Source organism: Wallemia ichthyophaga (genome assembly GCF_000400465.1).
Source record: "Wallemia ichthyophaga EXF-994 unplaced genomic scaffold scaffold13, whole genome shotgun sequence".
In the NCBI taxonomy this organism is placed as follows: domain Eukaryota; kingdom Fungi; phylum Basidiomycota; class Wallemiomycetes; order Wallemiales; family Wallemiaceae; genus Wallemia; species Wallemia ichthyophaga.
Window position 1 is genome coordinate 306962 of NW_008806286.1, and position 24492 is coordinate 331453.

Consider the following 24492-nt stretch of genomic DNA (forward strand, 5'->3'; position numbering starts at 1 on the left):
ATGATGACAACTTTTCTTTATATCAATTACAAACTACTTATACATTAGATTAAAATACACTTTTCTCACTTGCCTAATCCTTTCGGGCATTTGGCAGGTTGTGCGGAGCTTTCTTGTTGATGCAGCTGCCCATCACCCGATTTAACGCTCACACTCTCTTTCTCCCACTCATCGAGAAGCTGCTGATCATGAACCTTGTGCTCCCTATTAATCAGTCTCGCGTCGTGAGGGAGGTCGTGAGGAAAGTATTCCTGGTGTACTGGATGAGCATAGGCTGGGTTATAGAGGTACTCTCTACCGTAACCTAAACTTTTCATGAGCTGAGTAGGTGCGTTTCTCAGATGAATCGGAACGGGATACTGGGGGTGATTCCTGACAGCGTCGACTGCATTGTTATAACCTACATAGCTCCTAATCGATTTCGCTGCTTCAGCGAGATATACGGTGCAGTGAGCGAGGTTGATTCTGCACTCGGGCAGTCCAATAAATTGACAAGCTTGGTATGTGGCAGTAGCGAGGGGAAGAGCGGCGCAATCGGCCATTCCTACATCCTCTGAAGCGATAACGACCATTCTGCGAGCGATGTAGAGTGCATCTTCACCCGCCTCCACCATCCGCGCGAGCCAGTAAAGCGCGCCATCTACACAAGACCCGCGCACGGCTTTGTGGAAAGCAGATATAGAGTCGTAGTGGAAGTCACCGTCTCGGTCGTATTTGAGCACCATCGAACGTTTCAGAGATCCTAGTAGATCTTCTTTCGTTGTAGGCTTAGTGGTGGTCGACCGATGACGTATTTCAACAGCGCGTAGTACCATTTCGAGTGAGTTGAGCGCTGCGCGTCCATCTCCATCACTTATACTGGATAGGTAACGCAGAAAGTCTGCATCTATAATCTCTTCTATAGCTTGGTGAGCGTGATGAGCGTTCTGGTCGCGCCATTTGTGCAGTGCGTTGCGTAGCATGGTTGTTATGTCCTCCCCACTGAGCTTGGTAAGGCAGTAGACATGGCAGCGGGATAAGAGAGCATTGTTAATTTTGAATGAGGGGTTCTCTGTTGTGGCGCCTATTACCACACACGCTCCACTCTCCATATACGGCAGAAAGGTGTCTTGCTGTGATTTGGAATAGCGGTGTATTTCATCGATGAAGAGAATAGTACGCGTGCCATTCAATTTCAGCGTCGTTTTGGCCTGATCAAGGATTTGTTTCGCCTCAGCAACGCCAGAGTTGGTAGCGGACAATTCCTTCAGCTTGGCATTGCTGCGATGAGCAATAATTCTAGCTAGCGTTGTCTTTCCAGATCCAGGTGGTCCCCAGAAGATAGAGCTGGGGATATTGTCGCTCAGTATCATGCTGCGCAATATCCCATTCTCGCCCATGAGGTCCTCCTGACCGACGTAACCATCTATTGTCGTCGGTCGGACTCTCTCAGCTAGTGGCTGAGCTTGAATTAGATTATTCGGTGTACTTTGCGTCGCCTTAGTTGTGAATATTGGAGCTGGTGGTACATCTGTCTTCTGCTTGTTCTGCCTGTGCGTTGTATTTTCTGCCTTTTTCTTCTTTGATTGTGTGGGTATAATTTCGAGATCGCTGTCGCTGTCATTTTTATCGTTGTCGTTGTCTTTGTCGTTGTCGTCGACACGACTAGCAGGTTTCTTCGCGTCCGATTTGCTAGCTGATTTTCTCTTCTTGGTCTTGCTGCCGCTCACGCTTCCGCTCGCTGGGGTCATGAAAGACCAATCACCATTCTCATTCTTAATCTGATTCTGAATCGCGCTGGTACGCGGCTTACTGGGAGACTTTGCAAGTGTGCAGCTTTTATCGAGATGATCATTTATCGCGTCACTCGGTAGATCTATCGCGCAGACTGGACATTTCACGGTGGTCATGGGTGGTGGCAGCGATGGCAGCGGATAATGAACGAGTGAGGGTGGTTTTGGGTGCTCTGAGTGTTTATACAGCACTACAGTGAGCTTTAAGCAAATTTAAGTTGAGAAGCCGGCAAGTAGATACCTTGATAACTTGAAAAGTCGACAAGACGCGTGATGTCATTTTAAAAAAGTTGATAAACTTTATTTGTTTATTTAAGCTTGATGAGAGAGTAGTGGCTGGTTATTTAACAGCTTCACACCTTCACAATATGTCGTATGTACCTAGACACGGCAAGCCTGGCGAATGTAACACAATATTCGAAACATATTAAATTAAAGACCCTAATAATGTTCCAGGCTGACCAGCTTACAGCTCACAACTGCGCATGCTCACCTTCCATTTCTGTCGTTTGTGTTCAAAATTCGCCGATAAAATTTTCCGCAAATTGAATTAATTAACTTAGGAGAATAAATAGAGAAAGAGATATGCACTAAACTCTCACAACTCAACAATCAACACTCAACACTCACCGCAATGCAATTCTCGACTATCGCACTCACCGCAACAGCCTTCTTCTCCGCATCACTCGCTTCCAAGCTGCAAATGAGAGCGGGTGACTGCTCCACGGAGAACGTCAAGTGCTGCAACCAAGTCAAGGACGCTTCCTCTATCGACACTGGTACGCTTGGATTGCTCGGCATTGACGAACTCGCTGGCCAAGTCGGACTCGAGTGTACCCAAGTCGCTGCTGCCATCGGTGTACCTATCTCTGACCAATGCAAGACTACCGCTGCATGCTGCAGTGGTCAAACCCAAAACGGTGTTGCCAACTTGGTACGTAGGATGCTGGCTTCTAACACATTGTCTAACCATGCTGCTTCTAGGGCTGCACTCCAATCTCTATCATCTAGGCTACTACCACTTGTATTTTTCTATAGTGAAACCAATTTGAGACATTCGTGTTGATGTGATGTGTATGTAAGGAATGCATGAAACGGAAAAAGACGTCTATAATCTCGAGTCTATCTCTTGACCCAAGTTCTTTGTTTGCGAGCTTTGACGAGATTAGTTTTCTTCCTCTCGACTTGTCTAGGGTCACGCAGGAGAAGACCAGCTGGTGTGGAGTGTGAGTGTGAGTGTCAACGCCAATAAAGAGGGAAAACTCACCCTTCTTCAAAACCCTCTTAACGCTGCGTTCATCATCCGACTGCAAACCGAATCGCTGATCAATCTGACCGAGCAAACCTTTAGCGATACCATGCGCAAGAGCTCCCGCCTGCCCCGACGTACCACCCCCTCTAACGAGAGCAAAGATGTTAAATGAGCCTAGCTGACCGGTGACTTTGAGAGGGAGGGTGATGTGTTCTCTGTCGTGAAGACGCGGGAAGAAGGCGCTTACGGGTTGGTTGTTGACCAGAATTTCACTTGTGCGTACTTGCTTATCGTTACAAGTAGGCAACAGCCAAACTCTGGCGGAACTCTCTTTACGTTTGCCTACGGTGTAACTCCTGCCAATGTCGTCGATTTCAACGGGTTTGCGCTGGGCTACGTGCACCTCTCTGCCACCAGGAGGTTCGTAGTTTCTGAGGGAGAGTTGAATGTCGTCGACGATCTGCGCCGTCTGTGCACCACCAGAGTTAGCGGCGGGGAGGAGCTTTGTGATGGAATTGAGGAGGTCGATCAGGCGGCGGTATTCGGAAGCTTTGAGGTGGGTTTCGAGTCTCTTCTCGATGGCGTCCTGGCTGAGCCATTTGAACAAGACGCGGGAGTCCTCGGAGCGGAGAAGGTGGAGCTTGTTTGTAGGCAAGGCGAGGGCATTGGAGATGGATCTTTGTGAGTGTCTCTTCAACGATTCTAGATTGGCGATAGAAGACTCAAATAACGGGCGTCCAGTGAAGTAGAACGAGTTTGTTGGTTTAGGCTGGGGCTTGAGGGGAGAAACGGGGGAATTACGGGGAGTGTAAGTGTTTGTTGAATATTGCCTTGAAATAGGTCTATTAATACACCTAGGAATTCTCAACATTGTAGCCTCGTCGTCGTCAAGTAAAAACGCTGAAAATGCACCAAAAAAGATCATCGATACATCCATCAATTAGCAGAGGATCGCAGAAGCAATCCACTCCAATTTCCACAATACTCCCTGCCAAAGCGCTTGAGCTGCATGGATTGGAGCAAGTGAAGGAGGCGAGTGGTGAGCTGCTAGAACGCGTGGAAGGACTCGCAGATGAAGCGCATAAGCTTGCACAAGGTGGAGAAGCAGTGGGGAAAGTATTGGGGGTTTGGGAGGAGTTATTCAGTGTTATTCGATTGATGGGATGTGAGTTGTTGTCTTTGGCGGTGCTTCACGAGTCTTACGCGTATTTAAGCTGTAAGCGGTAATCAGCAGGGGACAGAGACAGCGACAGCGACAACGACAGCAACAACGACAGCGACAAGGGATGGTGATGGATACGCCGATCAAAACACAGACACAGAAACACAGAAGCCAATTGAGAAATTAGTCCGTGTACCCGTAGATGGACACTCCATAAAGTGATGTATTCCTGTAGATATCCCTTGAATTGTTACAATTATGGTTAAATCGACTGATATTTTGCTTATGGTGGTGTGTACATGATCTGATATTCTACTCAACCCTTTAAATTTCCTAGGTTACAATAATATTCCCACCCGCTGCTGTTGGTTTCATTTCTGGCTGCTCATGCGATTTGGTGGGTGAATTTACCCAAAACACACTCAGCCAACAACACACAGCTTATAAATATCGGTCTATGCCTCCTTGGCTACCTTCCTGGCCATATTCACGCTTTCTGGCTCATCTACAAGCGTATGGCCGCAGAAGAGCAATACGGTTACAAAGGCTTTAAATATCTTGGGAATGGAAAGTATGAGAGCGTTGAATATATATCTCAACAACCACAACATCCTCCACCTGCTTACGGTGCAACTGAGAATGCTTAATTTATCGTTATTGTAATTTTATCCTTTTTTTCTGATCGACTCTATCACAATGCCCGCTTATATCTATCAATTATCAAATCTATCAAGCTGTACATACGAAGAAGAGGGACGCCATTAAAGAATTCCTAGAGAAACAAGCTCAAATCAGCAAACAACTCAAAGAAATCAGGTCGAGTAAGGATCATCCATTAGGCTGTTCAAAGAAATCGATGATTCGAGACGTTTAATTGAGATGAATCTACTTGGAAACGCTTCGTTGATGCTTATAAAACCTCCGCGAGCCGAGAATCATCTATCCTGACCTTTACATCACCGAGGAGAGTGAAATTAGAATAGGAGAGGCCATGAATCACGCAAACAGAAACGCTGAAAACAGTCATCTGATTGGCGCACAAAACGACGTCATATAGAACACCCGAAACACCACGGAATCGCCCCTTGATCATCCCACCAGCGGTCTCAAAGAGGTTATCGACGACGACGATCAGTCCTCCAAAGACAAGCCCCGCGATTTCTTAACAAACGGCAAAGCTGTATTCACGAAACAGTCTTCATCTACTGACTTGCTTTGTTACACGACGTGTGCTCAAAGTTTGCATGACACTTGCACAGCTACATCCCAAGTAATTCTACTTGACAGCTCGAGAAAAAGAAATTTATAACTTTAAACATTTTAAGCTTCCCCCTAAGCACCAACAAGGGTGAGGTTAAACTTGACAGCGCCAATTTCCTGATCTTCAGTCGCGATAACCTGAGCGTTTTCTTTATCAGAGAGAGGGTTACTCTTGGTAGATCTAACGATAGTATCTTTGTGCATCTCAATGGCATTCTGCAGTCCACTTATATCACCGTCCTCGCCAAGATATTTGACGACGACATCGACGTCTTGAATTTGCAGGAGATTGGCCTTCTTGCGCAATCTCTGAATTCTATTAATGAATTCTCTAGCCAACCCTTCAGACTCAAGTTCAGGGTGAAGTCTGTAATCCAAGACGATAGTGATGTTCGAATCTGAAATAGGTTCAAACCCTTCCATCGATTCAGGCAAATCTACGTAATGTTGCACTGTCAAATCTCCAGCTTGTAACTCAATACCGTCTACTGTCAACTTTCCATTCTGCATGTACCCCTTAGCATCATCGTTGGACACCTTAGGCAAGTTGTTCTTCACGCGCGGCATGTCCTTGCGCAGCTTCCTGCCAAGCACTGGCCAGTCAGCCGACACCTTGTACTTGATTCCGATGAATTCCTCTTCAGAGGTGACAACCAACTCTCTGACGTTGAGCTCCTCTTTAATGTAGCCCTCAAGATGGCGCACATCCGACAAATACTCCTCTTTGTGATGGAACACTATCAATGTCTTGAGAGGAGTCTTGACGGCTATTCTCTTTCTCTCTCTAATAACCCTGCCCAATTCGATAACATTCTGCATTCTAGACACGCGTCTCTCGATGACGCTGTCAAAGTAATCCTCACGCACATCAGGGAATGGTAGGAAATGTACCGATCGAGTGTCAGTTGCGCCTGGAATATTGTCACCAATGAATGGTCTTAAACCCTGGTAGAGGTTCTCAGTGATGAACGGAGTGAACGAGGACATGGTCCTGCAGAGCGTGAATAGAGCTTCAAAGAGTGTGCGCAACGCGGCAATCGTATCCTCCTTGCCATTCTCTCCTTTCAGTCTCCTCCTGTTGAATCTAATGTACCAGTTGGTGAGCTCGTCGATAAGTGAAAGCAGTCTTGGTATAACCGTGTATAGTCTGTATGCTGCCATTTCCTCCTTAACTATCTTGATGAGCGATTGACATCTCGCGAGTACCCATCTGTCCATCAAGTTCTCAGAACGTGGTGCAGACGCATCATACATGAATTCAATGCCCTGCTCTTTCTTTGCTAATGCTGCCTGACCGAGGAAGAAACGGAACGAGTTGAGCCAAGGAAGCATCACACGCGACGTTACTTCTTTCACTCCCTCCTCTCTGAATCTGAGATTGTCACCACGCACAATTGGTGAGTTGACAAGGAACATTCTGGCAAATTGTGTTAGCTGATATTAAATTAAGTCGTTAAAACCCACCTAACAGCATCAGCGCCGTACTTGTCAATGATGTGGTTAGGATCAGGGTAATTCTTCAGACTCTTGGACATCTTTTTACCATCTGCAGCCAACACCAAACCAGTAACAATAAGGTTTTTCCAAGGAGCCTTTCCAAGGAGGTGTGTTCCGAGAACAAGGAGTGTGTAGAACCATCCACGAGTCTGGTCGAGACCCTCTGAAACGAAATCTGCAGGGAAAGACTTCTCAAACTCCTCCTTGTTTTCGAATGGATAGTGTGCTTGTGCATAAGGCATAGATCCACTCTCGAACCAGCAGTCAAAGACTTCATCAACACGCTTGAGAACGCCCTTGCCTTTCTTTGAAGGGATGGTGATGTGATCTATTTTGTCTCTGTGAATATCTGAGATGTTAGAAACACCGGAAAGCTGCTCGAGCTGCTCAATAGAGCTGATTGCCACAATCTCCTCGTAATCTTCAGACACCCAGAGAGGCATAGGAGTACCCCAGTATCTGTTACGTGAAACATTCCAATCCCTAGCATTTTGTAACCAATTACCGAATCTGTTTTCACCAATGTTGGCAGGTACCCATCTAGTCTCCTTGTTATTTTCGATCAAGTCGTTGGTGATTTGCGAAACCTTGACAAACCAGACGGGGATAGCTTTGTAGATCAGTGGGGTACCTGATCTCCAACAAAATGGGTACGAGTGGTTAATGGTCGATTGTACAATCAATCTGTTGATAGACTTAAGGTACTTTTGGATATCTTTGTCAGCCTCCTTGACGTGCACGCCCTTGTAATCAGAAACACGCTCCGTGTACTTGCCGCTGTCGTCTACAGGGCAAGGTGGCATTTGGTCTGGAGTGATGATACCGTTAGCGATAGCGATACGATGGTCATCATCACCGAATGCAGGTGCTTGATGGACAATACCAGTACCAGCATCTGCAGAAACGTAGTCATCATTGAGTACTTGGAAAGCAACGTCCTTGAATTCATCGTAGAAGTAATTGAAAAGTGGCTCATACTTCCAACCTTTCATATCGCTACCTTTGTACTGAGCGACTTTCTGGAACTTGGCCTTCTTTGGATCTTTGTAGAGAGTAGTGAGAAGTTTTTCGTGGATAATAAAGTCGCGGTTCTTCTCCTCATCGTGGATTTTGAGGTAGGTGTGAGATGGATTGACACATAGGGCGAGGTTGGAAGGCAGAGTCCAAGGAGTTGTAGTCCAAGCGAGGAACGAAGTCGAAGGATCGTTGACAAGAGGGAAAGAGACGACGACAGCAGGATCTGAGACATCCTTGTATGCCTGACCAGCTTCAAAGTTAGAAAGCGGGGTAGTGCAAGCGGTTGAGTAAGGCATAACGCGGAGACCTCTATAAACAAGATCTTTATTGAACAGTTCCCCGAAAGCCCACCAAACGGATTCCATAAAGGATGTGTTCAGAGTCTTGTAATCATGGTCAAAGTCAATCCACCTGCCCATTCTCTCTACAGTATTACGCCATTCAGCTGAGTAACGCATGACGATGGCTCTGCACTCCTCATTGTACTTATCGATCCCCATATTGAGAACGTCTTCTCTGCCAGAAATGCCGAGTTTCTTGTCAATTTCGTGCTCAACGGGTAACCCGTGGCAATCCCAGCCAAAACGACGTGGAACGTGATAGCCAGAAGAAGCAGCGTGGCGGGTAACGATATCTTTTACGGTACCTGCGAGTAAATGACCGTAATGAGGCAAACCAGTTGCAAAAGGAGGACCATCGTAGAAAGAGAAAGTCTGTTTGCCTTCAGAATGCTTGAGTTGAGTTCTAAAGGCGTCAATATCACGCCAATAAGCGAGTACTTTAGATTCCTAGGGGTTGCTTGAGTTTTTCAAGTGTATCAAGTCGAACGACTTACCTCCACGGGGAAATTGAACTGAGAATTTACTATCATATTTTATAAGAATCCCTTAAAATTAAAAGCCCTCACTTACTCTCATAAGAACCGAAATCTTTGCTATCTCTCGACATGGCTGGTAAAAACGAAGACGTCGGATTTCACCAACGACGATGACCACTAAAAATTTAAAAAGAGAGGGCAGTAACGGTGATAGTGGAGATGGCGCTGTCACTGGTGATACACAGCCACCAAAAAGGCAAAAGACAGATCTCATTCAACTCACTGACGACGACATTGACAAGATCTACGATGAATTCAATCTAGAGAGTAATCTACCACCTTCCACGAGATTGCTGAGAAATGAGTATGGTCCACCGCCGAAGAAGCTTTTTCTCCAAGAAGCTGACGCAGGTTTACTCGAATACATGGATAGATCAGTTTCAGCAATTTCTGGTATTGTAAAGCACAGATTTACTGATTTCTTTGTTAATGAGATCAACGAGCTCGATGACGTTGTCAGACTTAGTGATTTGTCTTTACCTGCTGATCAATTGGTTGATTCACGCCTCAAAGCCCAGGAACAGGCTGACAAGCTCGATGTTAAGGTGTGTAGGCGCTTTTACTATTTCTCACCTTAACAAGACCCTAGCAATGGCCTGAAGACGCCTACGACCACCTCTCAAACAAGCTAAACAATGAAACAATCGAGAAAATTAAACATCTCACTCTTGCTGGTCCTTCAGACGATACAGTCACTACAGAATCACTCGGAGATGACAAAGAAGCGAGAAGAAGTGTTCATGATATCGTACGCGCTGTTTTTGGTGGTAGATTCGATACATCTGCTACACCTGCCTCTGAAATAACTATTAAGTGGGTCAGAGGTGGTAAACCACGCAAGGAGCCAAACCAATTCGATAAAGAACACCCTTACATTCACTTTACTCTCCAGAAAAGCAATAGAGACTCGAGTGATACTATGAATCACCTCTCACGCATGCTGAAAATTAAAGACAAACTTATCAACGTTGCCGGTACAAAAGACAAGCGTGGTATTACAACTCAGCGCGTCTGTATCAAGAGAGGCGGCTTGACATTGCAAGACGTTTGGAAAAGAGTTAACAACGCAGGCACTGCTGAAGAGAAGGAGAGGAAGAAGTGCAGAAGGACTATTGAAGAGGCCTTATCAGAGAGGGGAGAGAGAGGCTGCAGGATTGGTGACCTTTCGTACGCAACTAAGAACTTCGATTTGGGTAATTTGAATGGCAACAGATTTGGAATAATTTTGAGAGACGTTGAGTGCGACAGTGAGGAAACTATCCACGCATCACTCAAAGTACTATCGGAAAGAGGTTTCATTAATTACTTTGGTATGCAGAGATTCGGTACTTCAGTAGTACCAACTCACTATATTGGATGGCTTCTCCTGAAAATGGACTGGGAAGGTGCATGTAGCAGCATACTCCGCGTACAACCCAACGAAGATGAAGAATGCGTTAGAGGAAGGAAGGCATGGCTGGATGATAACAACGCCAACGCCGCGCTCAAGATACTGCCAAGGAAAATGGTAGCAGAGAGATCAATAATCGATCACCTCAAGAAGCAACCAAAAGACTTTTTGGGTGCATTGGGAAAAATACCGCGCAACTTACGCACAATGTATGTACACGCGTACCAATCCTACATCTGGAACGCAGCGGTTAGTAAGAGAATTAAAGATTTCGGGTTAAGTGTAGTTGCTGGAGATCTAGTGATGGAGGGTGAGCAAGTAAAAAGAGTTGAAGACGGGGAATTAGACAAATACAAGATATATGACGTGATTATGCCACTTGCAGGCCATAACACCATGTATCCAGGTGGACAAGTTGGAGACAAGTACAAGGAGATGCTCAAGACGGATCATTTGGATTGGGAAAAGCTTTGGAGACCTCAAAGGGAGTATTCGATGGAGGGTAGCTATAGAAAGATGGTACACCTACCAAAGGATGTTAAGTGGGAAGTGATAAAGTATGTTACAGGTGACGAGCAGCTTCTCAAGTCAGCAGAGGAGGAGATGTTAGGACTACCAGTCGACAAGGTGGAAGGGGAGAAGAGAAATACGGCAGTAAGCATGAGCTTCAACTTGGGAAGTGGAACTTATGCGACGATGCTGCTGAGGGAGATACTCAAAGGAAATGAGAAAAGGGTGCATGGGTGAAAACACGCAAGATGCATGAAATTTTTACTTTAGTTGACTAACGTTGTCTAATCTATCTAAGAAGGATTGAGTAGTTTTGATGGAGTGCTTTCTAACATCTCTAGCTTGGTTAAACTCGGAAGGCAAGATTATGGAGTCTAATTTGAGGATGGATTGAAGGAGAAGTTCCTGTAAGACCAGTTTGGACTGCTCAGTAGGGGAAGACTCAAACTGCTCTAGCTGTGGCTGTAGAGGAAGAACGTTGTTGTTCAGAATGTTCTCAATAGTGTTTACGAGTTGCTGCTGCTTATCGATGTTCTGCGAGTGGTTGACGAGGACCATGATGGTAGAGTTATTTGAAATTTTCAAATCGTCAAGTGATCTACTAGAGTCTCTAATGACTAAACCTTTGTAAATAAGCTTGAATTGGTCTTGTGGGATGCTTAGCTGAGTCGATAGCTTTTCCAAGAGTTGATAGAGCGGCTGGCTTGAATTATTGAAGGGAATCTGAATATTAGAAGCCTTGTAGTTAAAATTAATTTTTTTATTTATATTCAAAACCATTAGAAGGAATATAAGTGTTGTGAGTGTTAGAATCACGGTGACCAACATCGACTAAGAAATGAATTCACCGGAGAGTGTTTATATGTCCCCGTATTTGGGTGGATATAGTAGGGGATATGGCTGGACGAGTGGTAGTCAAGATGCCAATACACAGGCTATGAGCAGCACCACGGGCACAACGGGGACAACACCGATCCCAACGAATCCAACGACGTCACTCACTCTAAACCTATCCAACGTATACAACAAATGCAACAACCTTTACAACTATAAACCTTCTAATAACCCCCGCCGCGTACTCACAAAACCTTCAAAGCCAATTCATAATCAAGGATACGATAATCAGGATAATGACTATATTTTATATGTCAATGATTGGTTGGGTGGCGGTGGTAACAATAATTATCTTATTATTGATATTCTCGGTCAAGGGACCTTCGGTCAGGTTGCTAAGTGCCAGAATGTAAACACTGGTGAAATTGTCGCGATAAAGGTTATTAAGAATAAACCTGCGTACTTTAATCAATCTATGATGGAGGTTACGATACTTGAATTACTCAACAATCAGTTCGATTTCAAAGACAATCATCATATTCTTCGTTTACTGGATCAATTCATCCACTGTAAACATCTATGTTTAGTCTTCGAGCTTCTCTCCTCCAACCTCTACGAATTGATCAAACAGAATTCCTTTAGAGGCCTTTCCACTTCCCTCGTCAAAGTTTTCACTGCTCAACTTCTCGACGCGCTCGTCATCCTTAATCAAGCGAGACTCATCCACTGCGATCTGAAACCTGAGAATATCCTCCTCAAATCCCTCCAATCCCCTCAGATTAAGATTATCGACTTTGGCTCTGCATGTCATGAAAGACAGACTGTCTACACTTACATTCAGTCTAGATTCTATCGCTCTCCTGAAGTTTTACTTGGCATGCCTTACTCCTCCGCCATCGACATCTGGTCCTTGGGTTGTATTGCTGTCGAACTCTTTCTTGGTTTGCCTCTCTTCCCAGGCACATCCGAGTATAATCAGATTTCTAGAATCGTTGACATGCTCGGTCTACCTCCCGCTTTCATGCTTCAGTCTGGTAAGCAGTCGGCTGAATTTTTCGAACAATATATCGATCAATTCGGACAACCCCAGTTTAAGCTCAAAAGTCTCGAAAAATTTTCTCAAGAACACAACACTCAGGAGCAGCCTTCAAAGAAATACTTCTCTGCTTCCACTCTCCCAGAAATTATCAAGCAATACCCTATTCCTTCCTCCAAGGCCAGGTCTGACAGTGATTTGCAGAAGGAGCATGCAAACAGACTGAGCTTCATTCATTTTGTTCAGGGTTTGTTGAATATGAATCCTATTGAGGTGCGTGATATCTATATTGCGCTGTGCCATAATTAACACACCTTCCAGCGCTGGTCTCCTCAGCAAGCCAGACTCCACCCCTTTATTACTGGTGAGCAGTTCACTGGAAGCTGGTCACCGCCCAACCTTCCCTCTGGAAACAAGTCGGGCTCTCCTTCAGGTTCTACTTTACACTCCAACAGCAGCGCTACCATGTCACCCAGCTCATCCTCACAATACAACGCCAACGCTAGCGCTATGCCAACAGCCGCTCCAGCAAGCGTACCTACCACACCCAACGTTGATCAGATGAGACCTTATGGCGGTCTCCAGACGTCAAAGTCACCTCAACGTCCGTCTTACCAATCTGCTCAGGCGTACAACCAGCAGTTGGCAAGCCAAAGCAACTATATGGGCCAGCAAACATCATCTCAAATGGCCAATGCTAATGCCTATAGAAATCCTTTCCCTCCTCCTCCCTCTGCTCAGACCAACAAAGCTCAACCTCCGCTTCCACCAGGTGCACCAAGATACCAGAAACAAAACGTCTATCCGGGTGAGTTGGATGGTTTGTTGGTGATCAAGTATGCTAACTTTACCTTGCAGTAAGCTACCAAACTATGCCACCACCACCACCACCACCTCAAACTAAACAATGGGGCTCAACGCAATCAGCTCACCCTGCACAGATGGATGTCATACCTCCGCAGCTCGCTAGAATCGCCGCCATGTCAAGTCACGAGAATCTCGGCAGAGGATCGTCGATGACACCAATAATCAACAGAGACGAAGCGATGCGCGAGTGGGAAAGACGTAATAAGCCAGTATCACTTGGAGGAGGAGGAAATGCCGGAGCGACGACGACAGCCGCAGTCACCACAACGCCTGGTGGGCACCAAAAGAGAAACAGTTGGCAGCAGTACCAGCAGTATCCGCAGCTTGAATATCTTCAGGAACAAGCTGAGAGGGCAGCGTCGCAGAGCTACATGAATCAAGCGAGGGCTTATGCAGGTGTAGGTATGGGTGTGGGAGCGAATGCAAGTGCACCACACCAACCCCCACCACCACCACCAGCTAGCAATATGAATGTCGTTATGGATCCCATGGTGAACATGCGCCCGGGTTACTTCGACAGCTACACGGCACCACCCCCATCTGGAAATGGAGATATGGGTGCGATGTATGTCCCTCTCGCACAGCCACAGAATAGCATGAGTATGAATATGTATAACTCTCAACCACCTACACCGTCAAGTTACCAATCTCCAGCTACTGCCCCCGTCAATCCGAGCGCACCTGCAAGCACCACCAACGTTAACGTTAACGCTAACAATAACGCTAACGCTTACATGATACCTCCACCACAATCTCACGCTCATCCTCACGCTCATCCTCACACTCACCCTCAAACTCACATGCATCCCCCAGCCGCGCCTCAGTCCTCCCTCGTCAGGAGCTACTCCAACTCAAATACCGCTTACTACGATCCTAGATACCCAAGACAGGCTAGGTGAGTGTGTCGCTGGACTACTTGACGAACATGACTAGAAGATGCTCGAATATGAAATTTCAAATGAGATATACAAAATGCTTCCCTGATGAATTCTTTTTTTTTTTTTCTCACACAATACTCTCATGTAAGATGAATGATTTTTTTAGATGTCTTGGTTGAATACAAGAAAAACATTAGTTTACCTCTTTGGACAGAATATCGTAGTAGTTGCCATTATTCAGAGCTAGATTCTGCATCAAAGTGTGGCTAACATCAGCAGCATCATCAACACCAGCTTGTACATGCGCGAACAGCTCACTTGCAAATTTTTCACTCGTTGCTATCCGTTCTGCTGAATCGCGCGCACCGGCAAGGTTGTAGCCAGAAGGGCCCAGCTGCAAAGCGGCGAGACCGCCAGTGACAAAGAGTGGTGTTTGGTGATCTCCAGGTATATCACTCTCCAATTCCAAATTAAGATTTTCCGTTATATGCGGCAGGCCCTGTGTGCTCTTAACTGGGTTCTCGCTGAGGAACTGTTTCAGAAAGTCTATTTTGTTTATGTCAATACTCGAGCCAGTAGCAGCGACGAGATAATCAAATTTGAGATTGTCCATGTGGTGCACGTGGGGTGTTTCGCGAGAGCGACTGGTATTCTTCCTAGTCACTGCACATACATCCCACAAACACTCATCGCGTACAAGCTTGGTTACTTGCGTACACGTGTGTATCTTGAGCACTCCGCAACTCTCCAGCTCGCGCAACCTCTTGTAGTAGGGTACGTTGACGCTGCCACCATTGCGCGCATTCTTGATCATCTCCATCCGCGCATTCATGCACTCCTCCTGCCAGAAAATCATCTTGTTCAAGTTCTGGTATTTATCGATCCACTGTGTGTCGAAATCGAACGGCTTGACGGAGATGTCTGAGCGAATCAAAAGTGTTATATCGCGCACGCCGTTCTTGTACGCTTTATCGACAACTTGCGCAGACGTGAGACTGTTGGGGAGAGTTAGAAGAGGCCGTTAATAAAGACAACTCACTCACCCTCCTCCTATCACTAACAGACGTGATCCTGGTTTTTGCAGGGCTGGTCCCGGGAAAGTATACCCAGGGCGCGCAAATACTGATGTGTGGCACCATCCTTCGCCCTCTAAACCAATCTGATTGTTATTGTGCGTTGTTTTGTCGCTGAGATAAGTTGGCAAATTTGCACAATTGTTGTTCCCTATAGCCAAAACGACAGTCTTGGCAAGGGCATGCTCGCCATCCTGCTTGATCACCTTGAAAAGTTTCTCAGGGTGGTTCTCGTCATGGTAGTCGTAGCTGAGGTTCGTAATTTCACCGTGCTCCACCACCCCATCCAACCCGTAATACTTCTCTATATCGTCGCGACAAAAATCGAAGAAACAGCCAGAAGTTGCCGTCTGGAAATCTTCCCGGTAGCGCTCATTAATTGGATCCTCGTTCGTCGCCCTCTTTCCGTTCTTCGCCTGTCGCTTCTTGTGCTTGCTCACCTCTTTGCCGACAACGCCGGGAATTTCCCTGAGGTGGTAATTGTTCGCGTAAGCATAGCTCAGTAAGGCGTCGACATCCCGAGGATTCGAGTGGAAGAACATAGGCGAGCGCATGTACTCTATTTCCAAACCTTTGAAGAGATTGTGAAAATTCGCACAGAACTTCTTCTCAGGCGTGCCGTTGGTGTGAGTCCATGGGCTTTTATCAAATACGCGGACGTTTAATCCACTCAGTGTGTTTCGATGTCTTATCAGTTTCCGTTTGTTGCCTTTAGGTCCACGACGGTGATTTTTCTGTTTGTTGAGAAAGGATAATCTGACATGCTCTAGGTCTGAATAGAGTGCACTGGGAGATGGCTCTAATAGACGACTGCATACTGCCAGCGAATGCGGGCCTGCGCCTATTACGATCACGTCACTTATCTCTGCTTGCTTCTGCTCTAGCTTCGGATTGACCATTTTTTAAGAGTGTTTGGGTGTGTTTGACGTATCGGTAATGAGAGCTGCGCGTGAAGCCCCTAAATGCTAAGCACGCCCATGTACCACCACCGTTATCGCTGCCGGACCATCACAGTAATGAGGTCATAGCAGTAATGGCTGATCGTGTGATGTTCTTAGTGAAATATGTACGTCTCCGTTTGCAGCTTTATGAAAGTTTTGGTCTCGAATCAGTTTGTCTTCTTCCCTCACCTCCCATGACCTCTAGGGAAGGCAAGTCAAACTTCCTACACACACTTCTGCCTTTGCAAAAGCTGACCTCGCTTAAATACAAGTCAAATACTCTAATAAATGCATAGTTTTAAAACAAAATCTACTTGTAAAATGGATATGTAGTATAGCCTTCAGCTTCGGTGGTGTAGAATGTCTCTGGATCCGCTTTGTTAAGTGGCAAGTTGTGTTTAGCCCTCTGTGGCAAATCTGGGTTAGCTATGAATGTTTTACCAAACGCAGTGATATCATCGGCGCGCTCAGATATCTCATTCGCATCCTCGAGCGACTTGTTCTGGTTGCTAATCACAGAGATCCCCTTGGCTCTGACGACGTCCTTGAGTATATCGCCGTGCTGAAGATCCTCAGGCGTCGATCCATCAATAAAGTGAATGTAAGCAAGCTTGTGTGCATACGTGTTGACAATCTTCTCGACCAATGGCTTGAAAGTGGATAGTGGTGAAAATTCTCCACGTTCACGCATGCCTTGGAACGTACCGAAGGGGCTCAAACGCAAACCAACGCGGTCAGCGCCAACTACTTGAACCACATTCTCAAGAACTTCTAGAGCAAATTTGTAGTCATTTGCAGCTCTGTACTCATCTGTGCGCTGATTAGATATATGCTGAATAAACTGGTCGATGAGGTAGCCATTTCTAGCGGCGTTTTAGTGGCGTTGCGACTGTTTGTAGAAACCACCTACGCCATGTGAACTTCTACACCATCGAAACCAGATTTTTGAACCGCATTAAGTGCAGCTTGGCGATAATGATTAATGTAACGCGCGATATCGTCTTTTGACATTTCGACGACGTCATGATTGTCGTATTGTCCGGCACTTGGTCCGACAACCTTGGCACCGACTGTCTGTGAAGGCTCAGGGTTAGCAATCCTTCCAAGGGCCCAGAGTTGCGAGAAGATGTAACCGTTCTTGTTGTGGACAGCTTCAGTGACCTTTTTCCACTGCTCGATCTGATCTTGGCTCCAAATGCCAGGCTCGAGATTTGCAAACGCGGAGCCAGTCTCCTTAGCGATCAAAGTCGCTTCGGAGATGAGCAAACCACCTTCTGTGGCTCTCTGCGAATAATAAGTTGGTACGATATCTTTTGGAACGCCTGGATCTCCATCAGCGCCCTTTTGGGTTCTGAGACGAGTCAAGGGTGCTAACGCGATTCTGTGATTGAGGTTGAACGCGCCAACTTGCTTGTTTTTGAATAAAGAAGCGTATTTTGACATTTGGATGTTGCAATAACTCCAAGGCGGTTAGAATTGATTATAAATCACAGTGAGTGCAGATTTTCACTCAAAGTTACCAAGAGAAGTTAGAAGTATCTGATAAACATTGATAGGTAATTCAGTAGCTCAAGAGAAATATTAGCCACATAAATTGCAACATGATATATCTCAACGATGATTGGTTGAATTATTTAAGGGACAACCCGGGTAAGGAATTGAATAGGACGATTGTATAAGTTTTTTGGAAGTATAAATAAATAAAATTGTCAAGTGATTTCATAGCCTTTGGAATTGAGTGTAAATTAAGGTTGAACCGGTACAATCAAAATGCTGAGAATAGCAAACGCAAATAAATTAATGAGATCAGGCTATACAGCCATTAGAACGTCTGCAAGGCTCGCGCAAGCCAATCCAGGCCACCTCCATGCAGATCAACCACCGCCACCTGCGAGGATGGACACCAAGCAATCAAGGCCTACAACTGAGGCTGGCTGGGATAAGCCACAGGCACACGGCTGGAGCACTCCTTCTACATCCTCTAAAGGCAAGGAAAAGGAGGTGGAATCGAACCAGGCTGCAGCACAACCAGCACAGCCAACAGGATCAACAGAATCACAATCATCTACAACCCCGTCCAAACCAAAATCCAGACTTAAAGCCCGTTCAGCTGCACTTCAATTGGTGAGCAACATGATTAATATATCGTTATCCGCAACTAACAAACGTCATAGTCCCAGAGTGCGGTTGAACAGCTTCGATTCTTAAGCTCATCTAGAGGCGAGCTATTGAGAGTTGGCGTCAAGAACAAGGGATGTTCTGGAATGTCATATCACTTGGAATATGTCGAAAAACCAGCCAGGTTTGATGAGGTGGTCGAACAAGATGGTGTAAAGGTCTTGGTGGATTCTAAGGCTCTATTCTCCATCATTGGAAGTACCATGGATTGGGTTGATGACCGGTTATCGTCAGTTACGCTTTTGCCACTCTATCTATCTAACAACGTTCTCAGATCCAAATTCGTTTTTAACAACCCAAACGTCACAGAAACGTGCGGATGTGGTGAATCTATGAGCTTTAGTTGAGCTTCTTGTGTTGTCTTTTATATCATTCGGCTATATCCGAAAAATTTCATTTTGCATGTATATGTTGATACATTTATACGTAACGAATTATTAACACTATGTTACATGGCTTATACACGTTGTACCGGTTTTTAACCTCTCACATCCTGTCGACAGCACTTGTCATCGGCTAAAGACGTGCACATTGGATACATCCAAATATTTATATATTTATAGATAAAAATAATTAAGAAATGTAAAATTCGCATGGGTATCTTTGAGCTAGATTAATAACGTACGAATAAGGGTTAGCATTATCGGTAGAGATGACAAGGCTGGTAAACGGTATTGTATCCAGTTGCACTGTATTGCATTGTAATGCGCTATCTTGCGTATATTATTGTGTGCGCTTTTTGACGTTGGTAGATAACCAAGACAGTCCTGAGCCTTGTCAGCGGATTCTGCACGGACGCGGATTAACCCACCTTCAAACAATCCTTCACCTGTAGTTGCACAAGATGGGTGCACGTACCAGCTACGCTCGCGCATTTTATGCAAACCGAGCTTTTCAGTAACTTCAGCAGGACTCATAGCTGTGGAGTTAGTGAGTATACAGTAGACGTGTCAAATAGCGCATCTTACCACCTGGTAAGTCTTGCTTGTTGGCAAAGACCAGCAACAGACAATCCCTCATTTCACGATCACCAAGTATTCTATGCAGCTCTTGCCTAGCTTCCTCGATTCTGTCGCGGTCTTGGGAATCGATAACGAACACTAATCCCTGTGTACCTGTATAGTAATGCCTCCATAGTGGTCTGATTTTGTCTTGTCCACCAACATCCTAAGGTTAGAGTCAGAAAGTGCAGCGCACCCAAACTCAAAACACACCCAAACGTTGAATTTTACATTCTTATACGTGACGGTCTCCACGTTGAATCCTACGGTTGGTATCGTTGTCACCGATTGATTCAGTTTCAACTTATAGAGTATTGTAGTCTTCCCTGCAGCGTCCAATCCAAGCATGAGCAAGCGTAGCTCCTTCGTCTTCCATAGGCTGCTTAAAGCCTTACTCAGATTTGATCCCATTATCTGCTATATCTAAATTTATTCCGTGGACTTTGTTGACCGAACTGAGTCAAAGCGTATTGTCAAATAGCGCAAAACGTCTCGGTTATTTGAAAAATAAATTATAAAAAACTATATTTATATTTTACATCTTTGGCTTTTTTGTTTCTTGTTCACTCAGGTCTTGCGACTGCTGCCTTTTTGTTCCTCCTTGTGTTGGTGTTGAGGAGGCTGAGGTGCTTGATTGGCCTACAAGCTTCTTGTAGATTTCTATTAATTGCGTATACTTGACTTCCTTTGGCCAAAACAGCGTCACAAAGTGCCAACCGTGTTTCCGCGTTCTTTCTTTATTCGTCGATGCTGTCATTAGCTCATCTATACGCGTACCAATTGAGCGAAGACAGTCTTTCAACAGCTGTAGCTTTTCTGCTCCCTTCAAAGTATCCACTTGATTTTTTAGTGACTTGAGCTGCTTTCTCACCGGTCTCATATCCTCCTTCATCGCATCCTCGTCCATTGACTCACACTCTTCGTCGCTTTCCACGCTCTCTTTCTTTACCACTGGAGACGAGTGCGATGGCTTTGATTGAGCTGCTCTGCTTCCTTGTGCTGCTACTCCCTGAGGTGGACCGGCTGCTTCCATTTGCTCCTTTGCAATAAAGTCCTTTTCGAGTGCCTTCTTCAACTCACTCAGTAGGTAGTCACTTCTGCGAACAAGGTGTACTGCATTAGGTATCTTTTTGTCTTCTTTCTTGGTCTTTCCTCTGCCCTCCTCTAAGAAGAGTTTGCCCTGTAACCCAAGTTCTTTATCGTTGGCGATAATTTCCCAATTGCCTAAACACCTGTCAGTAAATTTTAAATCAGCCAACGACCAAACATACCCAGTCCATGGCGCCAACATCCAACCAAAAGCATTGCATCATCTTTAGCAGTCCATCTTGAATTCACGTTAGCAACATATTAAACTGACTCTGTTCAACACCCACTCGCATGCCCATCCAACAACTGATTTCAACTTATCTACCGGTATACGCCAGCTCAAATGATTACCGACACTACTCAACACATCATGAAGGAAGCTTAGCTCTTTGTACCGCACGTAAGTTGTCAGTGAGTTAACGCCTTGTATGCTCTTGAAAGAAATTAGAATTGCTTTCTGACGATCGTTTTGAGTTATGCTTTCACCAGCTTGAGCACGGCTCTTCAACTCCATGTTGTGTTCATCAACAGCTTCCTTGCATCTGTTTAGCAAGTCATCGGATGTTTGGATAAGAACTGTCCTATTCTTTCCTTCAAGTTTACTGTCTTTGACGATATCATCCATGCGAATTCTAATATCACCGAATCTGGTTATACCACGAATCAAATTTCGCAGATCTCTTTCCTTCAACTCGATAGCACGCTGAGCTGTTGTCTTCTTCGGTATTAGTGGTGCTTCCTTTTGCGGTGCCTTCTTTGGAGGTGATGGTGCATCCCCAGTCTTATATGTTCCTGGTTGAACCTTTGATGCAGCTCTTTTACCATACTGCTCCTGCATCTCTTCTTCAGTCTGTTTCCGAAGCTCCTCCTTCTGTTCCTCATCGAGCTTGTCACGCTCTTCAGCCGGAATAATATCCTCCCCTGTGAAAAAATCACGTCAGCATACTCACAGCACAATAAAGCAAACTCACAGCTAGTATCATTCTTTATATCTTGTACCTGGAATTGCTGCAAGAAATCTTGTCCACCAAGAGATGATCCACCAACAGCTTTGTCACTCTCCAAATCTTCAGCACGAGCGAGCAAGTCGTCAAGATTAAGTTCAGCAAGTTTTTTGTTTTGCTCCTTGTCATCAGTCTTGAACATGTTCTGTGCACCGAATTTCAAGATAGCAGACAATTCTTCTTTCGAGAAATTGTCTGGTTGTTGCTTTGCTGATTTAGGTTGACCGATGTTTTTACCAGAAGTATCAACTTGATTAATAATAGCATACTCTAGAACCATTTTTCTCTTTGCACGCTCAAGAATATCCTCCTCCATAGTATCTTTGCTAACGAATCTGTAAATACTGACGTGGGATTTCTGTCCAATTCTGTGAGCTCTTGCCATTGCTTGTAAGTCATTTTGTGGATTCCAATCACTGTCAAAAATGATAACCGTGTTTGCTGTCTGTAAGTCGATACCTAGTCCACCAGCTCTTGTAGACAGAAGGAATGCAAAGTCAGGAGAATTATCCGCATTAAAGTGATTAATAGCTTTTCTGCGTTGCTCTGATGGAATTGTACCGTCTAATCTTTGATGCATATACCCACGCAACGATAGATAGTCAGAGATGATATCGAGCATACGGACCATCTGTGAGAAGATAAGAACTCGATGACCATCGGCCTTAAGACGTGCAAGTAACTTATCGAGCAGTACCATTTTACCAGAGTTCATAACGAGACCCTTGAGGATCTCTTCTTTCATGCTAGCTGATCCTTCAGCGCCATCGAATAAGTATGGGTGGTTAGAAGCCTTCCTCAAGTCGTTGGCAATGTTCATCATCGACATAGCAGGACCACTACCTTCTGAGCCCTTCAATGCAGTAAAGTTTTTAGTGAGTATATTACGGTAGTAGTGAGTTTGCAAGCTGGATAACTCTACACGTAGAATACGTTCAGACTTTGTTGGAAGTGACTTGATCACATCTCTCTTTAATCTTCTCAACATAATATTCTTCAATTGATCGTGCAGCTGTCCAATCTTATCCTCACGATCCTCATCTGTCAACTCAAAATCACCTGTGATTTGGTACCTTTCAGGCATCAAGAAGTGCATCAGTGCGGATAATTCCTTAACGTTATTCTGAAGCGGTGTACCAGTGATGAGCAGCTTGGAATTTGTGACAAAACTGAAGAGCGTCTCATATAACTGAGACTCAGAATTTTTGAGACGATGAGCCTCATCGACGAGCAGTGCCTGCCATCTCATTTGACCCAACTCAGTACGGTCCTTCAGGCAAAACTCGTATGTAGTGAGCAAGACATTAAATTTGAGTTTTTTTATTTCACCAAACTCATACTCTCTGATAACCTCACGAGACTTTCCAGAACCATTGTAGCAAACGACGTTCAAGTCTGGTGCCCACTTTTGAAATTGAGCTTGCCAGGCCGGTATGGTCGATAGAGGGACTACGACCAAGAAGGGACCATATTGCTGTCTTTCGTGGAAAAGCCAAGAAATCCAAGCGATAGATTGAACAGTCTTACCGAGACCCATCTCGTCTGCCAAAATACCTGATTCCATTCTAGACCAGAGATAAGCGAGCCAATTCAAACCAGTCATCTGATAATCGAGTAATTCACCACCAGTAGATTGAATGTAGTTAGGGGACTCCATTAAAGTTCTAAAAGCAGGTCTGGATCTGTTGTAATTGGCAGATCTGTTTGGAAGAGTTGTTGAAGCAGTTCTGAGAAGATAAGCGTCGATCTGCTCAGGAGCGTATTGGACAACATCATCATGCTTCTCCCAGGTACACTCTGAGTACTGCAGACCAGTCCATTTGCAAAAGTATTCTGTAGTCGTACCACTGTCTCGCTGGTCGAGAATGCGCTCCACCTTCCTGTACATATCAACGAGATCTCTAAGTCTCTCTTTTTCCATCTCAACAATTTCAAAGTCTTCCTTGTTCTGTTCGCGGTGGCGATAAATTTCATGCTGGTAATTGTAGATGTTTTTGATGTAATTATCGACTCTCTTGATACCTTTGCAGCGTTTAAGGAACTCATAAGTCTCGTCTGTGTTGTGATGGTGAGAGAAGCCTCTCCACTTGATGTGGAATCTAATGTTCTCGTAAGGATCGTCATCCTCATCGGGGGAATTAGTTGCATCCCTCGAGTGACCGAATACAGTTTCAATCTCGTATTCCGACGGTTTATCACCAACTTTAGGTTCTTCAACGGGAACCGTATCAGCTTCGAAGCGTTCACTTTCATCTGTTTCAAAACCGGCGATGGCTTCTTCGTTGTAATTTCTCACGCCGTTATTACCTCTAGAGGATGCTCTAAAAGCACCAGCTTCGTCATCATCATCCAGGCTATCATCCTCATCGCTTGATTGAGCGCGCTGTTTAGTTCTTTGGCGTTTCTTTGAGGTGACTGAAGTGAAGTACTCGTCTTCAGAGCTTTCGTCGAAACGAGGTGGAGGCGCTTCCCTATTAGCCGCTCTCCTCTTGCTACCTCCACCGCCTTTCCTCGATTTGCGCTTGGGTGATTCATCGTAATCATCCTCGTCATCGTCTAAAAACTCATCCAAGTATGTCGGATCCATCGATTGATTTTTTGCTGATCTTCCCGATCTCCGCAGACCGTATAAATCTGGATCAACGTAATTCAAGTCGATCTTGTCGGCTGCGTCTAGTGGCTCGTCCTCTATCGGCGCAGGCACGGCACCTTGTTGATTAAGAGGCGCGTCTGATTCTCCTTCTGCATCACCAGAACTGGAGCTGTTCTGCGCTGCGTGTCAGTGTATCTCCTAGCCGCTATATCTCTCCTCACATCTCCCATGTCCATTTTCATATCTGTATGATCTGCCATT

At 45.2% G+C, this 24492-nt stretch overlaps 13 protein-coding genes across 13 annotated transcripts; 5 read left to right on the plus strand and 8 right to left on the minus strand.

Moving 5' to 3' along the window:
- Positions 1–65: 65 nt before the first annotated feature.
- J056_001148 (ATPase WRNIP1-like protein C26H5.02c) lies at positions 66–1889 on the minus strand (the record flags this gene model as incomplete). The annotated part of the gene is made up of 1 exon (XM_009270776.1): positions 66–1889. One exon carries the CDS (start codon positions 1887–1889, stop codon positions 66–68), a length of 1824 nt encoding a protein of 607 aa, XP_009269051.1.
- Positions 1890–2406: 517 nt separating this feature from the next.
- J056_001149 (Fruiting body protein SC3) lies at positions 2407–2783 on the plus strand (the record flags this gene model as incomplete). Its single annotated transcript, XM_009270777.1, has 2 exons — positions 2407–2706; positions 2757–2783. 2 exons carry the CDS (start codon positions 2407–2409, stop codon positions 2781–2783), a joined length of 327 nt encoding a protein of 108 aa, XP_009269052.1.
- A 111-nt stretch (positions 2784–2894) lies between these two features.
- On the minus strand, positions 2895–3895 carry J056_001150 (uncharacterized protein; the record flags this gene model as incomplete). Its single annotated transcript, XM_009270778.1, has 2 exons — positions 2895–2986; positions 3040–3895. The coding sequence occupies 2 exons, from the start codon at positions 3893–3895 to the stop codon at positions 2895–2897; spliced, it is 948 nt and encodes a 315-aa protein (XP_009269053.1).
- Positions 3896–3930: 35 nt separating this feature from the next.
- On the plus strand, positions 3931–4833 carry J056_001151 (Plasma membrane proteolipid 3; the record flags this gene model as incomplete). The annotated part of the gene is made up of 4 exons (XM_009270779.1): positions 3931–4189; positions 4239–4372; positions 4524–4583; positions 4627–4833. The coding sequence occupies 4 exons, from the start codon at positions 3931–3933 to the stop codon at positions 4831–4833; spliced, it is 660 nt and encodes a 219-aa protein (XP_009269054.1).
- Positions 4834–5518: 685 nt separating this feature from the next.
- On the minus strand, positions 5519–8908 carry J056_001152 (Isoleucine--tRNA ligase, cytoplasmic; the record flags this gene model as incomplete). The annotated part of the gene is made up of 4 exons (XM_009270780.1): positions 5519–6863; positions 6911–8748; positions 8796–8824; positions 8872–8908. The coding sequence occupies 4 exons, from the start codon at positions 8906–8908 to the stop codon at positions 5519–5521; spliced, it is 3249 nt and encodes a 1082-aa protein (XP_009269055.1).
- A 39-nt stretch (positions 8909–8947) lies between these two features.
- On the plus strand, positions 8948–10974 carry J056_001153 (Pseudouridylate synthase 7-like protein; the record flags this gene model as incomplete). Its single annotated transcript, XM_009270781.1, has 2 exons — positions 8948–9382; positions 9427–10974. 2 exons carry the CDS (start codon positions 8948–8950, stop codon positions 10972–10974), a joined length of 1983 nt encoding a protein of 660 aa, XP_009269056.1.
- Positions 10975–10998: 24 nt separating this feature from the next.
- J056_001154 (uncharacterized protein) lies at positions 10999–11517 on the minus strand (the record flags this gene model as incomplete). The annotated part of the gene is made up of 1 exon (XM_009270782.1): positions 10999–11517. The coding sequence occupies one exon, from the start codon at positions 11515–11517 to the stop codon at positions 10999–11001; it is 519 nt and encodes a 172-aa protein (XP_009269057.1).
- Positions 11518–11575: 58 nt separating this feature from the next.
- Positions 11576–14373, plus strand: J056_001155 (Serine/threonine-protein kinase ppk15; the record flags this gene model as incomplete). Its single annotated transcript, XM_009270783.1, has 3 exons — positions 11576–12880; positions 12929–13415; positions 13466–14373. The coding sequence occupies 3 exons, from the start codon at positions 11576–11578 to the stop codon at positions 14371–14373; spliced, it is 2700 nt and encodes an 899-aa protein (XP_009269058.1).
- A 172-nt stretch (positions 14374–14545) lies between these two features.
- J056_001156 (uncharacterized protein) lies at positions 14546–16324 on the minus strand (the record flags this gene model as incomplete). Its single annotated transcript, XM_009270784.1, has 2 exons — positions 14546–15347; positions 15396–16324. 2 exons carry the CDS (start codon positions 16322–16324, stop codon positions 14546–14548), a joined length of 1731 nt encoding a protein of 576 aa, XP_009269059.1.
- Positions 16325–16676: 352 nt separating this feature from the next.
- On the minus strand, positions 16677–17809 carry J056_001157 (12-oxophytodienoate reductase 1; the record flags this gene model as incomplete). The annotated part of the gene is made up of 2 exons (XM_009270785.1): positions 16677–17229; positions 17277–17809. 2 exons carry the CDS (start codon positions 17807–17809, stop codon positions 16677–16679), a joined length of 1086 nt encoding a protein of 361 aa, XP_009269060.1.
- Positions 17810–18166: 357 nt separating this feature from the next.
- Positions 18167–18891, plus strand: J056_001158 (Iron-sulfur assembly protein 1; the record flags this gene model as incomplete). Its single annotated transcript, XM_009270786.1, has 3 exons — positions 18167–18490; positions 18541–18773; positions 18819–18891. The coding sequence occupies 3 exons, from the start codon at positions 18167–18169 to the stop codon at positions 18889–18891; spliced, it is 630 nt and encodes a 209-aa protein (XP_009269061.1).
- Positions 18892–19267: 376 nt separating this feature from the next.
- Positions 19268–19956, minus strand: J056_001159 (ADP-ribosylation factor 6; the record flags this gene model as incomplete). Its single annotated transcript, XM_009270787.1, has 4 exons — positions 19268–19311; positions 19356–19463; positions 19513–19711; positions 19759–19956. 4 exons carry the CDS (start codon positions 19954–19956, stop codon positions 19268–19270), a joined length of 549 nt encoding a protein of 182 aa, XP_009269062.1.
- A 124-nt stretch (positions 19957–20080) lies between these two features.
- On the minus strand, positions 20081–24491 carry J056_001160 (Chromodomain helicase hrp3; the record flags this gene model as incomplete). The annotated part of the gene is made up of 5 exons (XM_009270788.1): positions 20081–20769; positions 20817–20872; positions 20922–21555; positions 21606–24405; positions 24453–24491. The coding sequence occupies 5 exons, from the start codon at positions 24489–24491 to the stop codon at positions 20081–20083; spliced, it is 4218 nt and encodes a 1405-aa protein (XP_009269063.1).
- Position 24492: the final 1 nt, after the last annotated feature.